This window comes from Staurois parvus, unplaced genomic scaffold, assembly GCF_062004578.1.
Source record: "Staurois parvus isolate SC_StPar_1 unplaced genomic scaffold, SC_StPar_1.0 ptg000498l, whole genome shotgun sequence".
Taxonomy (NCBI): Eukaryota; Metazoa; Chordata; class Amphibia; order Anura; family Ranidae; genus Staurois; species Staurois parvus.
In genome coordinates, this window is record NW_028318294.1 from 201,018 (window position 1) to 220,194 (window position 19,177).

General features: G+C 41.9%; 1 protein-coding gene across 2 annotated transcripts in view; it reads left to right on the forward strand.

Moving 5' to 3' along the window:
- The window catches only part of LOC149452055 (polycystin-1-like protein 2), a 159,291-nt gene that overhangs the window by 119,193 nt on the left and 20,921 nt on the right, over positions 1-19,177 (forward strand). For both annotated transcript variants that reach the window (XM_089689776.1, XM_089689777.1), the window contains exons 38-42: positions 229-356; positions 2,733-2,893; positions 5,833-6,043; positions 7,906-8,007; positions 14,407-14,538. In XM_089689776.1, coding sequence (XP_089545902.1) covers positions 229-356; positions 2,733-2,893; positions 5,833-6,043; positions 7,906-8,007; positions 14,407-14,538 — 734 coding nt within the window. The remainder of the gene's footprint in view (positions 1-228; positions 357-2,732; positions 2,894-5,832; positions 6,044-7,905; positions 8,008-14,406; positions 14,539-19,177) is intronic.

The following is a 19,177-nucleotide window of genomic DNA, read 5'->3' on the forward strand; positions in this document are numbered from 1 at the left end:
CAATGTCACAGTTTGTCCTTCACCGTGACTGCTGTGCCTTGTAGTCCCATGGACATTAATATATTTATGGACTATTTTTATTTCACTTTATATGGTGCACTTAACTGTTCCACTTGATATTATATAATTTATTTTAGCGCTGCACTTTCCTACCATATATGAATGATGTATGTTTTTGATCCTTTACAAAATGGCACAAAAAATAGTAACTTTACCTTTTTCTCTAAGGTACCTTTATGACTCACGCTGATCTTCAAAGTGTCAGGCTGTATCCATACACAGATGGCCTACATATCTTTGTTGTTGCAGCAGAAGTGATTTATTTCCTCTTTGTTATATACTACATGGTGGTGCAGGTAAGGCTGACTGAGTGACACCAACAAGTTCAGTAATCTGTATAGCTCATGACTTGTATGGTTGATAGGGTTGCCACCTCATCCCTTTAAACCGAACAAATATTAATGACACAGGTTCTGAGGCCAATTTAATGCAGATAAGGCACTAAGTGAGTTGCATTACCACCTAAATTAGCCACAGAACCTGTGTCATTAATATGTGTTCAGTTTTAAAGGATGAGGTGGAAACCCTAACAGTTGACCATAGTTGTTTCTATGTACAGGGTTCTCTGATGCTTTTGTTATACACAGACTATGTTCATTTATTTCGCTCAGGTTCAAGAAAACCTGTAATGAGAGAAATACACAAGTTTTTATTCCTGGTCTCTCCTTCTAAAATTTATAGTGACTTGGCTCTTATATTGATTCAGTGGCTTCAATTCTTTCTAAATCAAAGACTAGGGTGGCCAGACCTCCCTGGTTTCTAGGGACAGTCCCCAGGAAAAACATTTCTCCAATTTCATCTTTGGTTAAAGAATGTATCCCCAATTTCTTTCCAGCTTTTAAAATGGTGTACCCAGCTTGGGTGGTTGAAGGTCAATCCATCTTAGCAACACTTCTGTGATTTGGAATGTGTCTGCTGTGTCTGGGGTTATTGACGATGTCACATTCCAACACTGCATGAACTTTCCAGCTCGGCTTGTGCAGACTTTGTTGCTGGAGGTAAGGATGTGACTTATTGGCTGCCCTGCACTTTCTTGTGACGTTGACATGCAGTCAGGGGCGGACTGACAACTCATGGGGCCCCCCGGGCAATAGGGGATCATGGGGCCCCTGTGTCCTTGCCCAAACTCAAAAAAGCCTATGAAAAAGGTACCAGGGGCATCTCATGGGGCCCCCTACTGACCCCGGGCCCTCGGGCAGTGCCCGAGTTTCCCAATGGTCAGTCCGCCCCTGCATGCAGTACACACCCGGTCTGCTCTCTTGGCCTAGAGCAAAGTAGGCTCAGGTGTTATTAAACCATGCCCTTTTAATCTCCTCCCATTGTTATCACAATCTGGCCACATCTAACATTTGGAACGGCATGCCTTGCATGCTGCTAATACATCCAATCCCACAGTTCTGCCACAGTCCCAACCCCAATAAAAATGGTGGGGAGTCAGTAGGGTGTCCCTAGATTTCATTTTGGAAAATCTGGTCAACTGATCATTGACCCATTGCAAGTATTAAAATGACACTAAACTATGGTTTAAAAAGAGAAAATTCTATTTCGGTATGCATTCTTAATTTTAAAAAGTCCCTTCTATTGCTCTCAGCCTCCTACAAATCTCCAAAATCCTTTTTTTCTGTTGTGTTCCAACTTGACTTGTTAGAAGATTATGTTCATTCTCCATAGTCCCCCTTTATATAAGAACGTAGACACCCTCTTTTGCTCGCTCCCAAGATGGACTATAAACTATGGGACGTTTAGTGTGCCTAGAATGGTGTACATGACCACAATAAATGTGCACTTCTCATTAAATAAATGCAAGTGAGGTTCGGTTGGAGAATAGGGAGATTAGTGTCACTTTATGATTAGGACTTGCAGAAATATGACCTAACTTGCTGCATGCTTGAGTATTGAAAATGCAGTAATAGAAGATGCACACATTGGTGTGTAGCAGTGGCATTCATTTTGAACAGCTCCAGGACACCCCGAGCTACAATGCACTGCAAACAAATGCAGCATGACTTAAATTTTTGTGCATTGAGGTGTGTTGCAGCCCAATAATTTTATTGGGCTGGCTGAAACAACGCGCCAGATTGCACTAAAACGCAAATATTGCAGAGGAGTTTTCTCTAGTGTGAATATTCCCTGACTGTTCACGTCAAAATTCAAGGTATGCTTATCTTATAGACCCCTAACCTTCCTCCCAATGTAAAGGACACAGTTAAATTTAAAAAAAAAGTCAGCATAAGCAGAAATAAACAATAATTTGTCATGTAGCATGGCTTGCCTAAGTGAGGATGATGTTGCCGGGTCTTCTGCTGGGATCCTGGAAAAGCTAAGGACCACAAATCCCATGAGAAGATGCTCTTGCACAGTGCTGGAGCATTCTTGCAAGATTTGTGACCATCAGCTTTCCTAAGACCCCTAGAGAAAGCAAGGGCCAGAAGCTGGGGCGTAAAGTGAGTGACTTCTGATGTTTTTTTGTTTAATTGTGTTTCTTTACATGGAGCAAAGTCTATAAGGTACGTGACCCTTTGCATTGTAATGTAAGGTCTGCTTTAATAGAGGTTATGCATGACAAGTGTGTTAAAAAGGAAATGAACTTCCAGCTGTCACAAAGGTTTCAATATTATTAATGGAATGTATGTGTCTTTAAAACTATGTAACAGTTTGTATACTGTCCTCAGGGAAAACTCATCAAAACTCTTAAATGGGGGTATTTCCGCAGTAAGTGGAACCTGCTGGAGTTGGCTGTGATTGTAATAAGCTGGAGTGCCCTCTCTGTGTTTGTAAGGAGGACCATTCTTGGGAACAAGGACATCAATTACTACCAAGATCACAAGGATGAGTGAGTAATATACGTCATTACTATCAACCATTTGTTTGAACCTTTCAGTGCTAAGAAAATAGAAATTCCTTGGACTATATATGTCTCTTATCTCCTACATAAGCCCCTAAAAATAACACAGAGATCTCAAGTCTGCTTTGCCTGGCAGAAAGAAGTCTAAGCATTGGCATTGGCAAATGCAGTAGACTTTACCAGCAGATGGCCTTGCAGTGCAAGAACTGCAATATACACTATATTGCCAAAAGTATTGGGACGCCTGCTTTTACACGCACATGAACTTTAATGGCATCCCACTCTTAGTCCGTAGGGTTCAATATTGAGTTGGCCCGCCCTTTGCAGCTATAACAGCTTCAACTCTTCTGGGAAGGCTGTCCACAAGGTGTAGGAGTGTGTCTATGGGAAAGTTTGACCATTCTTCAACAAAGGATTTTTTGAGGTCAGGCATTGCTGTTGGACGAGGCTTGGCTCACAGTCTCCACTCCAATTCATCCCAAAGGTGTTCTATCAGGTTGACTGCAGGCCAATCAAGTTCCTCCACCCCAAACTCACTCATCAATGTCTTTGTGGACCTTGCTTTGTGCACTGGTGCGCAGTCATGTTGGAACAGGAAGGGGCCATCCCCAACCTGTTCCCACAAAGTTGTAAACATGAAATTGTCCAAAATGTCTTGGTATGCTGACGCCTTAAGAGTTTCCTTCTCTGGAACTAAGGGGACAAGCCCAACCCCTGAAAACCAACCCCACAACATAATCCCCCCTCCACCAAACTTTACATTTAGCACAATGCAGTCAGGCATCTACTGTTCTCCTGGCAACCGCCAAACCCAGACACGTCCATCGGCTTGCCAGACAGAGAAGTGTGATTCATCACATCGCTTTACACCACTGCATCAGACGCTTTGCATTGCACTTGGTGATGTAAGGCCATGTAAACCCATTCCATGAAGCTCTGTACGCACTGTTGTTGTGCTAATCTGAAGGTCACACAAAGTTTGGAGGTCTTTAGCTATTGACTCTGCAGACAGTTGGCGACTTCTGCTCACTGTGTGCTTCAGCATGCACTGACCCCACTCTGTCATTTTACGTGGCCTACCACTTCGTGGCTAAGTTGCTGTTGTTCCCAGTTGCTTCCACTTTGTTATAATACCACTAACAGCTTACCATGAAATATTTAATAGCAAAGAAAATTTCATGGATGGACTTGTTGCACAGGTGGCAACCTATCACAGTACCACACTTGAATTCACAGAGCTCCTGAGAGCGACCCATTCTTTCACAAATGTTTGTAGAAGCAGTCTGCATGCCTAGGTGCTTTATTTTATACACCTGTGGTCATGGAGGTGATTGGAACACCTAAATCCAATAAATTGGAGGGGTATCCCAATACCTTTGGCAATATAGTGTAGGTGTGATGCTTTTGGTTTACTACAGTCTGGGTTCTAATCTTCATTAAAATGTTGTCCTTTCATATAGTGATTGTTTTTATATTTTATTTGATTTATAGATAATCAGGGCAATAAAAATATTAACATCCACCATTCAGTTTATAGCCTGCATATAACTAATGTGTGCATAACCTGTTAATCCACTAACTATTTATGCCATCACAAGTTACCACAATTTCAAGTTCATAGAAAACTGTGTGTACTAGCTAAATATAGGTCGTTGGTTACTTATAAAATATGGCTGTTACTGTGGAATACAAATGTAGCGCTACCCCCGTAGGGGCCGTTGAAAGATGTTGGTCCCCAAAGGTTGCCCTGACCTTGCAAGCCCTCCAACACCTCTGACACCTTGAGTTCAGACATGGTACACACAGCATCACAATTGCAATGATACCAAATTGTAGTAAAGTGTTTGGATATTTACTAGGAGCTTTCAAGTCAACAGAAAAAGACAAAAATTATTAGGATGGTTAACTTTTGGTATGAGCTGTTCAGTCCTTGGGGACTCAAAATCACACATGTACAGTAAAGGTGAATCAAACAGCAAATACAATTAGACCTTCTAGAACCTTTGACCCCAGGCATGAAAGGGGAAAGGAAGACTTTCCTGTGTCAATCCTTCCCCTTAAAACCCTGATGCCACAGGCCTGACAAATATCTTTTCTTTAAGAGAAGGCAAAAGGGAAAAAAAAGGGAAGGAGAGCCTTGGCAATGGAATGTGACCCAGAATATTCAGCTAGCTCAATTAGGGCCCAAAGGGGCATATAGTGATAGTGTTTCCTGTAAGAGGCCTTGTGGTCATAGATGATGAGATAAAGGTGTCTGCATGCAGTGTCCTGGAAAGCAGAAACTCAGTGTGGGCCTCTGCCCACTCACTAATCCTGAAGACACCCTGGAACAGACTCTTAAAGGATCTGGGCCCAGAGAGAAAGGCCTGATCTGTGCACTTGATGATGCTGAACTTCAACTTGGCTTGTCACGGGGATGAAGAAAGTGATCCCGGACAGTCACTTGATCGGCAAGGAGCTGGACAGAAGATCTGCCTGCAGGTATGTAGTTTTCCTGCTGGCCGTTCTCTGTGCTGTAGCAACCACGAGGCCTGCTTTAACTCTCCAGAGCAGCTGGGCCTTTGCTTTCAGTCTCCAGCGATGGTCCTAAAAGAGCGAGCCTCTACTGGGTCTCACCCTAAATATTCTCTCCCAGCATTCTCCACTTATTTCCAGCCAGCTGGACCTTGTAGTTTTCAGCAGCATCGGCTCCATGCTGAGATCCAACTCCTCGGGCTACATGTCCCACAATTCCCTGCTTTCTGTGCCCTAGGAAGAAACAAACCCAATGCTATCTTTGTTAAAATATCTCTTGGTCGTGTGGGTGAATTTGGCCAGTTACACAAAGTAACAAAGATGCTAATTTAACTTAAGTTGACATTGTATTTTCCATGCCTCTCTTTTTACTAAATAAAGAATAATGTGCCTTTTGCTTTAACATTCTGCAGGTTTGTAAGTTTTAATGAAACGGCTGCTGCAGATGCAGCCTTGGGCTACCTTATAGCTTTCCTAGTGCTCCTATCAACTATCAAGCTCTGGCATCTGCTGAGATTGAACCCAAAACTGAATATGATCACTGCAACTCTGCGCAGGGCCTGGGGTGACATTTCTGGATTTATCACTGTCATCATAATTATGTTCCTAGCTTATTCCATTGCTGTGAGTATGCTGTATTCTATTACTTCTATTTTGCAGATCCATCAAGTGTGATACCTGTGTGATATCTACAAGAGTAAGGACATAAAATGTGTGCAGTTGGAGAAAGTCTGACCTATAGTCTCTATAGAAACACTAGTGAACTATATTCTGATAATTTAACAGTAGAAGTAAACTAGAGAGGTCTCCTGTGTCTAAAACAGAGGTTTGGCAGGCATCCATACTGCACCTGCAAATGTCCTTTTGCCCCTGATATCCTTGTACACCAGGTTGCGTTACGGTATAGTCTCACCCCTGCCTACGCCTTTTTATACAGGTGATGTTGCACTTCGTTATCTACGATTCATTTTTGGACGAAAATATCTCTGATTGGACAAATTAACAAACGTCAACTAAAGAAAGTTATAACAACATTAACTAATGCATTAGTTTAATTCGGATGACGTCACGTAATGTTATAGTAGTTCGGGCCCATGGGGAAATTAATAAAAAAGTTTCATTTGTTTGATAATTCGGTTTTGGATAACAAATGGATCCAAATTTTGTTCCATTCAATAATTTGGATGTACATGATGCCAGTTGATATTGTCCAATCAGCTCATGCCATCTATCTTGGTGTGTTGGACTAGCGTCTGAAAATATTGAATCCCTCCGATCTGAATCCGTTCAATTCACCAGTTTTTTCGAATCCACCTGGACCAACAAATATATGAAATGAATGCCAAAGATACTAAACAAATTCCGAAAATGAAACAGTTCAACATAGCGAATAGAATGAAACAAAATTCTTCAATGAACTAATGCATCCACAACTAAAATTTTTGGCGTATGCATGCCTATCGCTCACCCAACCCTCTCATTTAAAATGAGTCAGGGTTACTACTCCTCTATTTTTTCTAATGTAAGGGTTTTCTTTTTTCTTTCTCTATTTGGACTGTAAAATGTCTGACATCCACGTCTCTTTAAGAGATTACTTCTCTATTAAGCCACATCCTTCTTCCTATTATATAACTCATGGTCCCTAAGGAAAAGGGTTAGGGGGCTGTTGAATGGCTGGTGTTTTTTTGTGGACATACTTTGTCAATCCAAGTATACCCTAGTATACATTGCTTTCTACCCTGTTGCCCGGTAGTTTGTTTTTCCACCTGTTTTCTTTCTTTTGAATGATTGGTTGTCTTCTATATAGTTAACTGAGACTGATTATTTTTTAATGTAGCATTTTACCCCTACTGCTGATTAGTTGTCATGGATGGTCTAAAGCACTTGGTTGATCCTCGAAGCCTTCCCTTTGGATTGTGGCAATTCCCTTTTGTTGTCCCTGCTTCTTCTAACCTTTGTTTAGGTGTTGAGCCCTTCAGATTCTGTTTATAATATGGTCTATATATCTGTCGGATCTTTTGGTGGCCCCTCAGTAGAACTGCTTTTTGATGTCCCAAATGTCTAAGAATTACTTAATGTTGCATGTTAATGGAAAATAAAGAAAATATGAACTTTGTACTAAGGGTAAAATCTTTTTCTTGAATACCATTGAGGGACACAGGTCCCAGTATGTTTTGGCCCTATGTACTGCTTGGTCAAGAAATGAGGCATAATGGTTGGAGATGGGATTATATGGGAGCTGGCTTACCATTTTTTATTTGCCAGTGTTTCAACCTCTTTTTGACGGCAGTAGACTCAGATGTCTGCAAATTACTCAATTCCTGTGTCCTTCAATGGATTCCAAACATAGTATTCCATTTAGCATCTAAAGTTTACACAAAACACAGATTTAAGATAAATTTTGCAACATTTTTAGTAAGGAAGCAATGTTTTCTACATTGTGTTAACAGTTCAACATTTCAATATATGTTCTGTTCTGGTTTTAGTGTAATCTGATATTCGGATGGAAGCTGAACTCATATAAAACTGTGTTTGATTCAGCAAAGACTATGGTCAGCCTTCAGCTGGGGATTTTCAACTATGAGGAGGTATTGTAAGCAACCATGCTGTTTTACTGGAGATAATAGTGAATGAAGGAGTACGTTATTGGCTAAACATTAGAATTTTCTGGATTATTTGCATTGTGGTGGCACATCTCCCAGCAACAAATAGGGGCCTGCTTCACTTTTTACTTTGCTAGCAGTAACTAGCTTTGAACATCTCTATTAGTACCTTTATTATTTCTATAAGTGCTTTTTCAGATCTTATGTTCATATGTTTCATCTATAAACATCTAAAATGCAGTGAGATGAAAAATGTATATTCTTGTTTAAAATGTGCTTTGTTTGCAAAATGTATTACATGTGCTACGGATACAAAAGCAGTGATATCACACTCCCTTCTTGATGACAAGTAGAGTTTTCCCTTTTCCTTAAGGGAGTGTTTTACAAAGGTTTTCCACCAATGCCATATATACTAGAGCAGGGATTGACAATCTTAAAAATGCGGAGATCTACCTGAACAATATGAGATAAGTCACAGATTGCGGGCACAGTGTCGGACAATGTTACCTCCTCACACTTGATTTAAACCTCTAATTTCAGTACTACCATGTCACAATCACATGCATTGCACAGCAATCATGGGTTTAAATCAGGTGTTGAGGAGGCAGCATATCGCCGCAGAAATCTTAGGGCTCATTCACATGTAAAGTGGGGGTGTGCTAAAACCCTGCGGTTGAGTCTTGGTTGTACCACCCCCAATCCTTACCTCCTTAAGCTGCTGAGGCAGCAGCCAAAGGTGTACACATGCTGCAGCAGGAATTACACCCCGTGTTGCTTGAATGGGTCATGCTTGACAGTTGCTACACCCACCAACCATGACAAGGTGTAGGAGCAAGCACTACAGAGGAGACATTGGCTCTTACTCCCTACTACAGCTCCAAATTTACAAGTAGTCCCTCTGCATTGCACTCTGTTTGATGCTCTGGGATGGCGGGTCAGCAAACCCTGACTGTGATCTACCAGTCACCTGGCTGAGATCTACTGGTAGATCATGATCTACTGGTTGCTGCCCCCCGTACTAGAGCTTTATTTACATATGTTATACACAGGAACACCCCCCTTCTGAATCACTTTTTGTCTCCGCTCCCTACCCCCCTCCATAGTCCCTTGGTTCCTACCCACCTCCCAGTACTGTTCCTTATAGAGAATACACAGACAAGTATCATTTTGTGGTAATTTGTTAATGATAACAAGAAAAGCAGTAAAATAGATTCCCCACAGCCAACAGCAAGACACTCTCTGCCCAGCAACAATAGATTCCTCCAGCAACAATGGACCTAAGCAATAAAATACCACCCCAGCAGCAATAGACCCCCAGTAGCAACAGCAGATTCCCCAGCAGCTACGATCAATAGACTCTCCAGCAGCCAGCAACATTAGATCCCTTTCAGAAACAATAGATCCCCCACCAGCAACACTATACCTCCCCAGCAACAATAGATCACCATGCAAAAATAGATCTCCTCCAGTGACAATAGATCCCCCAGAAGCCAGCATCAATAGACCTTCCAGCACACCTCAGAACCCCTTGCCATTACATACATTAAATCCTGTAGGTGCTGGAACTGTGTTCCCCCACATTCCCGCTGAAAAAAAGCCATGCTTATACATCATCTAAAGACAGTGAAGCTATCATGGCAGGTATTAAGCTAATTTGTCAGTCATTCCCTGTCCAGTGAAAGAGCCTTTATTGGCCAGTGAGGCACTCCTATTGAATAGGGAAACTTTAAAATTTGATATACGCCTCAGAAGAAAGCGCCACATAGTAGGGGCTATTTACTAAAACTAGAGCGTGCAAAATCTGGTGCAACTCAGCATAGAAACCAATCGGCATCTTAGTTTCATTGTCAAAGCTTACTTGAACAAGCTGAAGTTAGAAGATGATTGGCTACCATGCACAGCTGCACAAGATTCTGAGTGCTCCAGTTTTAGTGAATCTCCCCCCACTGTGTCAGAGTGCTGATTTTTGCAATTGAATGTCATCTGACCCAATCTTTTTGCCCATAGTACAGGTGATCCAGAATTAAAATTGACCTGGCTTATCCACTCCATTGATTCCCCCTGACCCTGAAATTGTTGCAGAAATAGATTGGATGTGTGTAGGGTGTGGGTGTGTGTAAGGAGCATCTCCACACTGGGAATATGCATACATATAGGCAAAGGGGAGTCAATACTCCTAATTTCTATAATTTTGAGATTGTGAATCGACAGCATTAACATGACATCCAAGTTATTTGCATTCCCAAAAAAGAGGCAGTTTCCATATTTCCCTCATGGTAGGTATACTTTAACCTCCCTGGCGGTATTCCCGAGTGTAGCTCGAGGTAAAGTTTCAGCACCACAAGCGGTAACCCATGCGGTGCTACTCCGGGATCTGTTCTTCACTTACCTTGTCCTGCGCTCCCGCGATGTCCCTCCTGCAGTGTCCCCGGCAATGTAATCCGGCGGATGCCGGCATCTGTCTTCTGGGTTCCGTCCACTGCGAGCGTCGGGTCGTACGGGGGACGGAACGGCGGGAAATTTGAAAATGACAAAAAGTGACATTCACTAAAATCACTAAAATCACATAGTAAAACATTACTGTATCAAACCATTTCACATACATTTTGTCCTGAGTGCTTTGTCCTGTGCCCTGCCTGCATTTTTACTGTTCTTTCTTGAAACTGAGAAATGTCTATGGCGTCCAAAAAGCGTCCCTTTAGGTCAAAAGCGGTTTTAGACCAGCTAGAGAACAGCGATAGTAAATCAGAACCACTTGCAGAATTGAGTGATAATGATTCGTGGGGGAAATTCGTCATCAGACACTGAAAACGATTTTGCAACTTTGCCCACTGATGTGCGAACTTGGCGCTATATTTCACATTTCAGTGTTTTTGGTTTGATTATATTATTGAATTAAATTTTTTATTATTATATTATTATTTTTTATGATTATTTATTAAATTATAATTTATGATTTCGTGTTTCAAGTTTTATCATATCTGGAATGTTTACTAGTTTTATAGACTCTTGTTCCGACAGATTTCAGTGAGTTATTCCTAAAAATTAAAACTACAATAAAAAAAATACATATTTCCATGCAAAAAATGTACCGCTTTGAGCACAGAAATATGGACATAATCAGACTGCTAGGGAGGTTAAAGGAGAAGTACAGCCAAAGATCTTTTGGCTGTACTTCATCTATACCTCACAGGTGTACAGTTCATTCTGCACTCCTGCGACCCGTTTTCAGCTGACAGTGGGCAGAGGCCCAGTGTTGGCTGACGTTACTCAGCCAGTCCACACTGGGGAAAGATCCCAACTTTAAAGTCGGGATCCACTCCAGAGTCTGGAGTGGCACCTGGCTCCGCTCCCTCCCTCTCCACAGCCCAGCGCTCAAGTGAGCATTGGGGGGGGGGGCAGAGCAGACAGCGGTGACTGACAGCCAACACTTTATGCACAGAGTTACTGTGAGAACTCAAGAGATCAGTAGTCATGTGATCACTTCATCGGACCAATGCTGCATCCATCAAATGGGGGGAAAGAGCCCCATTTCTCTTTTAAGTCAAGGTAAATAGATAATACCTGTATAGAAATAAACAAGAGCATGCATAGCAAATGACCCCTTCATCAGAAGCAAGTCTACAGAAACTATATAGTCTTTTTTAGAGATATTGTGGTTAAAGATGTAAAACAGATCAGTTTGCAAATCTGAGTCAGCTAACATTTTAAAATGAATGTCCTCTCCTCATCAAGAGAGAGTTATGCAGGCCATAGATGGGTTGAAAATCGGCCGATTTTTCATCCGAATATAAAATGGGCTAATTGTTCGGCCGTTTTTCGGTATTTTGGCAGATTTTTTTTATTGGTAAAGTTGGAAAAAAATCGGCCGGTTTTGCCGATCAGCCGATTTTCGCGGCAATTATGGGCAAATCGGCCGATCTTTTTACTGATAAAAAAATATGCGCATGAGCAGTGACCTGCAAGAGGAAGACAAAAAGAAGAAGAAGAGGATGAAGAAGAAGAGGATAAGGAAGAAGAGGATGAAGAGGATGAAGAAGATGAAGAAGATGAAGAAGAAGAGGAATTCCAGTCCGGCAAAAAGTGTCCCCGCAGAGAGCTCCGCTATTTCTTTCACAGTTCCTTGACATTTATAGCGGTTGCAACAATGTATCTATTTGTTTCTGAATAAAAACATCTGTATCCGAAATGGATACAAATAGATACATTGTTGCAACCGCTATAAATGTCAAGGAACTGTCAAAGAAATAGCGGAGCTCTCTACGGGGACACTTTTTGCCGGCTGTAGACGGGATGAAAATCAGACGATTTTTTTTTTTGTACCATTCCTGGTAATGTCGGCCACTTGAACGACCGATTTTTCTTTTTTTAAAGAAAAATTGTCCGGTTTTCTCCCCATCTATGGCCTGCATAAGCCCTCATGCACACTTGACGTTTTGCTAACGCTGGCAATGTTAGCTGTGTAAAGTCATATTAAAAATGTGAGTTTTTCAGGTTTTTTTAGCATTTTCGCATTAGCGTTTAGTGGCGTTTTTCCGCAATTAGTGGCATTTTCCTGTGTTTTTCCACATTTGCAGTTTTTAGCGTTTTTTTTACCCTCCACAATTTTTTTTGGGTTAAAAAAAGTCCAAAAATGCTAGTTCGCATCATTTTACCGTGTTTTACAGTGCTAGAGCGTTTTTACAGCTGAAAAACTCCTCTAGAAACCCACTAGTTTTGGGGGTTTTTTCCAGCCAAAAAATGTCCCAGCCAAAAAAACATTGATTACAGTCTATGTGTGCATGGACACATAGGATAACATGCTGGGGAGTTTATTGACTTAAGAAAAAAACATCAAACGCCAAAAAACAGCAGCTGTAAAAACGTCCAGTGTGCATGAGGACTAATTGCTTTTTGTATTGTGGTCTTTTGGCTAAATAAAGGAATTAGAAAAAAAAGGTAATTTTTGTTACTTACTTTTGTGGACTATTTTGTTGTTTTACATATCGCAAACCACTATACATACCGTTTTTTTTTTTTGGCTTGATTCTTGAATGCTCTGTTGCTATGTTTGATCTGCATCTATGTCATCTACTTTTATTTATAGTATCCTAACCATTTGTATTGTGGTATTTTGGGTAAATAAAGGAATTATAAAAATAGAGTACAATTGTGCCAAGCTTTTTCTAGTAGCTTATCTTTAAATATCTTTAATATGCATAGTTAATGTAATTAAAAAAATAAAAGAACAGAGTTTTAAAAACATGGAAGGTCTGTCAATAACTTCTTTAAGGTAGACACTGTAATAAAATCTAACATCTAAAAATATACACTCAGGGGAAATACACTGTATTTTTCCTTTAACAAAACAGCATCTGTAATTTAGACTGGAACCCAGTGCCATCACATTTAAGTCTTGTAGCCAGAATCAATGGAGGTCATGTTTATTGAGTGCTTCACTAATATTAAGCAAACCTTTGACCAGTTCTCTTGTGTTTTGTTACCAAAAGAAGTCCCATTGCCATTTCACAAAAATGAGAAAGCAATGTTGGTAGACCAGAATTTAAAGATGATTCAGCCAGGTAGATTGGGTTATAAGCGTAAGGACTGTAAAGGTAGAAAAGTTTAAAAGGGGTTATGGGCCGGGGAAATGTAGCCCGCTAACCAGAGATGTATGTATGGCAATTCTTGAGCAGTGTAAAGTTCACTCAGATACTTGCAAGACCAGAACTGCCTAGAGGCCAGAAAGTTGTAAACTAAGAAATATTTGTGGGATACCCACCATAAAGGGACTAGGGTTCCGAAGCTAGAAAGAAATTAAGCATTAATGTAGAATGTTCTGAATAATGAAGCTCATTTAAGGTGAGTTGAGCTGAGCTGTGAGGGCAATCATCCAGACCAGTAGCTTGGCCGAGGACAAGCAACTCTTGCCATCATGGGCAGTATGCACAACACATTATGGTAGCCTCCCCTCTTTGGGCCCTTCTCCAGCAATGACAGTTCAAAGCAGTCCCTCACTGTTCCATCCATTGATGCTATCTTCCCTGGCTTCTTCAGGGTTTGGTGTACCTGCTGTTCAGCTATTGGGTGGCCACAAATTATGTATCTCCTGTGCACGTGCATTGGAATTAAATTGTCCTGATATTAGGCTCTGTTTTCTGCATTTTACTGATTTTTGAAGAGTAAATTTCTACTTTTATACTAGGCACTAAGTATAGTGGTGGTGCAGCTGGGTACCACCAGGAAGACCAAAAGGGTCAGGAACTTTGCAGCAAATGACTAAAACCTAAGGTTGGGAAAACAAACCTCAAATAGAGATGACATTTACTTAACTAAAACCTGTCTAAATTTTGTTATTTTTGAAAGCCATCTGATGTTATATTTTGTTTTTACTTTCATTTTCAGGTGTTGGATTATAACCCTGTGCTAGGCTCCTTTGTCGTCGGATCATGCATTATTTTCATGACTTTTGTTGTGCTGAATCTCTTCATATCGGTTATTTTGGTTGCATTCAGTGAGGAGCAGAAGAATCACAAGGTAGGCTAAAAGTAGAAGCATACAATTTTACATATACTCAGAGGATGTTATGTGGTTAGTCATTAGAGATGAGCGAATCGAAGTATCCGAAGTGGAATTCGAGTCGAATATCGGAAAAATTTCGATTCGTGCCGAATCCGAAAAATAGCCTAATTCGGACGCGCGAATCGAAATTTTTCAGAAAATGGCGGCTGACATGTGCGGCGACGGAGCGGGGATGTCTGGGAAGGCGCGCAGACAAGGCGCGCTGACCCATAATGCATTCCTCAACTACATGTGATTGCATCAGCCAATCAGCAGCCAGCCAGCCAGCACTGTGTAATGGTCGAGCTATAAATAGCGGCCATTTTGGAATTCTTCATTTGCCTGCAGTTATTGAACATAGGCAGACCGCTCTGTACTAGGGACAGGGACAGAGTTAGGGCCACAGAAACGATAATTGGGGACAGAGAAAAGTTACTTAGGGACAGAGAACCATTACTCAGGGACACAGACTTGTTAATGAGGGCCACAGAATCGTTATTTAGGGACAAAGAAACGCTAGTTAGGGCCACAGAATTCATAATCAGGGACAGACAGAATTGTTACTCAGTGCCAGAGAATTGTTACTTAGGGCCACAGAAACGTTATTAGGGCCACAGAATTTTTACTCAGGGACAGACAGAATTGTTACTGAGTGCCAGAGAATTGTTACTCAGGGACAGACAGAATTGTTACTGAGTGCCAGAGAATTGTTACTCAGGGCCCCAGAAACTTTACTTAGGGCCACAGAATTTTTACTCAGGGACAGACAGAATTGTTACTGAGTGCCAGAGAATTGTTACTCAGGGACAGACAGAATTGTTACGGAGTGCCAGAGAATTGTTACTTAGGGCCACAGAAACTTTACTTAGGGCCACAGAATTGTTACTCGCACAGACACAGAATTGTTACTCGCACAGACACAGAATTGTTACTGAAGGCCACAGAACTGTTACTTAGGGCCACAGAATTGTTACTCGCACAGACACAGAATTGTTACTCAGGGCCACAGAACTGTTACTTAGGGACAAAGAAACGCTAGTTAGGGCCACAGAATTCATACTCAGGGACAGACAGAATTGTTACTCAGTGCCAGAGAATTGTTACTTAGGGCCACAGAAACGTTATTAGGGCCACAGAATTTTTACTCAGGGACAGACAGAATTGTTACTGAGTGCCAGAGAATTGTTACTCAGGGACAGACAGAATTGTTACTGAGTGCCAGAGAATTGTTACTTAGGGCCACAGAAACTTTAATTAGGGCCACAGAATTTTTACTCAGGGACAGACAGAATTGTTACTGAGTGCCAGAGAATTGTTACTCAGGGACAGACAGAATTGTTACTGAGTGCCAGAGAATTGTTACTCAGGGCCCCAGAAACTTTACTTAGGGCCACAGAATTTTTACTCAGGGACAGACAGAATTGTTACTGAGTGCCAGAGAATTGTTACTCAGGGACAGACAGAATTGTTACTGAGTGCCAGAGAATTGTTACTTAGGGCCACAGAAACTTTACTTAGGGCCACAGAATTGTTACTCGCACAGACACAGAATTGTTACTCGCACAGACACAGAATTGTTACTGAAGGCCACAGAACTGTTACTTAGGGCCACAGAATTGTTACTCGCACAGACACAGAATTGTTACTCGCACAGACACAGAACTGTTACTGAGGGCCACAGAACTGTTACTTAGGGCCACAGAATTGTTACTCGCACAGACACAGAATTGTTACTCAGGGCCACAGAACTGTTACTTAGGGACAAAGAAACGCTAGTTAGGGCCACAGAATTCATACTCAGGGACAGACAGAATTGTTACGGAGTGCCAGAGAATTGTTACTCTGGGCCACAGAAACTTTACTTAGGGCCACAGAATTTTTACTCAGGGAGAGACAGAATTGTTACTGAGTGCCAGAGAATTGTTACTCAGGGACAGACAGAATTGTTACGGAGTGCCAGAGAATTGTTACTCAGGGCCACAGAAACTTTACTTAGGGCCACAGAATTTTTACTCAGGGACAGACAGAATTGTTACTGAGTGCCAGAGAATTGTTACTCAGGGACAGACAGAATTGTTACGGAGTGCCAGAGAATTGTTACTCAGGGACAGACAGAATTGTTACTGAGTGCCAGAGAATTGTTACTTAGGGCCACAGAAACTTTAAATAGGGCCACAGAATTTTTACTCAGGGACAGACAGAATTGTTACTGAGTACCAGAGAATTGTTACTCAGGGACAGACAGAATTGTTACGGAGTGCCAGAGAATTGTTACTCAGGGCCACAGAAACTTTACTTAGGGCCAGAGAATTTTTACTCAGGGACAGACAGAATTGTTACTGAGTGCCAGAGAATTGTTACTCAGGGACAGACAGAATTGTTACTGAGTGCCAGATAATTGTTACTCAGGGCCCCAGAAACTTTACTTAGGGCCACAGAATTTTTACTCAGGGACAGACAGAATTGTTACTGAGTGCCAGAGAATTGTTACTCAGGGACAGACAGAATTGTTACTGAGTGCCAGAGAATTGTTACTTAGGGCCACAGAAACTTTACTTAGGGCCACAGAATTGTTACTCGCACAGACACAGAATTGTTACTCGCACAGACACAGAATTGTTACTGAAGGCCACAGAACTGTTACTTAGGGCCACAGAATTGTTACTCGCACAGACACAGAATTGTTACTCGCACAGACACAGAACTGTTACTGAGGGCCACAGAACTGTTACTTAGGGCCACAGAATTGTTACTCGCACAGACACAGAATTGTTACTCAGGGCCACAGAACTGTTACTTAGGGACAAAGAAACGCTAGTTAGGGCCACAGAATTCATACTCAGGGACAGAGAGAATTGTTACGGAGTGCCAGAGAATTGTTACTCAGGGCCACAGAAACTTTACTTAGGGCCACAGAATTTTTACTCAGGGACAGACAGAATTGTTACTGAGTGCCAGAGAATTGTTACTCAGGGACAGACAGAATTGTTACGGAGTGCCAGAGAATTGTTACTCAGGGACAGACAGAATTGTTACTGAGTGCCAGAGAATTGTTACTTAGGGCCACAGAAACTTTAATTAGGGCCACAGAATTTTTACTCAGGGACAGACAGAATTGTTACTGAGTGCCAGAGAATTGTTACTCAGGGACAGACAGAATTGTTACGGAGTGCCAGAGAATTGTTACTCAGGGCCACAGAAACTTTACTTAGGGCCACAGAATTTTTACTCAGGGACAGACAGAATTGTTACTGAGTGCCAGAGAATTGTTACTCAGGGACAGACAGAATTGTTACGGAGTGCCAGAGAATTGTTACTCAGGGCCACAGAAACTTTACTTAGGGCCACAGAATTTTTACTCAGGGACAGACAGAATTGTTACTGAGTGCCAGAGAATTGTTACTCAGGGACAGACAGAATTGTTACTGAGTGCCAGATAATTGTTACTTAGGGCCACAGAAACGTTATTAGGGCCACAGAATTGTTACTCAGGGACAGACAGAATTGTTACTGAGTGCCAGAGAATTGTTACTTAGGGCCACAGAAACTTTAGTTAGGGCCACAGAATTGTTACTCAGGGACAGACACAGAATTGTTACTGAGGGCCACAGAACTGTTACTTAGGGCCACAGAATTGTTACTCGCACAGACACAGAATTGTTACTGAGGACCACAGAACTGTTACTTAGGGCCACAGAATTGTTACTCGCACAGACACAGAATTGTTACACAGGGACACAGAACTGTTACTGAGGGCCACAGAACCGTTACTTAGGGCCACAGAATTGTTACTCGCACAGACACAGAATTGTTACTCGCACAGACACAGAATTGTTACTGAGGGCCACAGAACTGTTACTTGGGGCCACAGAAACGTTAATCAGGGACACAGAATTGTTACTGAGGGCCACAGAACTGTTACTTAGGGCCACAGAATTGTTACTCGCACAGACACAGAATTGTTACACAGGGACACAGAACTGTTACTGAGGGCCACAGAACCGTTACTTAGGGCCACAGAATTGTTACTCGCACAGACAGAATTGTTACTCGCACAGACACAGAATTGTTACTCGCACAGACACAGAATTGTTACTCAGGGCCACAGAACTGTTACTGAGGGCCACAGAACTGTTACTTAGGGCCACAGAATTGTTACTCGCACAGACACAGAATTCTTACTCGCACAGACACAGAATTGTTACTCAGGGAAACAGAACTGTTACTGAGGGCCACAGAACTGTTACTTAGGGCCACAGAATTGTTTCTCGCACAGACACAGAATTGTTACTCGCACAGACACAGAATTGTTACTGAGGGCCACAGAACTGTTACTTGGGGCCACAGAAACGTTAATCAGGGACACAGAATTGTTACTGAGGGCCACAGAACTGTTACTTAGGGCCACAGAATTGTTACTCGCACAGACACAGAATTGTTACTCAGGGACACAGAATTGTTACTCAGGGACACATAATCGTTTAATTAAAGAGTATGTCAGACAACATGCAGAGGAGAGGCAGAGGAGGCAATGTTTTAGGAGCGAGCAGACGTGGCAGCAGAGGAAGGGGTCGAGGCAGCACTATTCGCAGCCAGAGGCCAGTGCTCCCGGTGT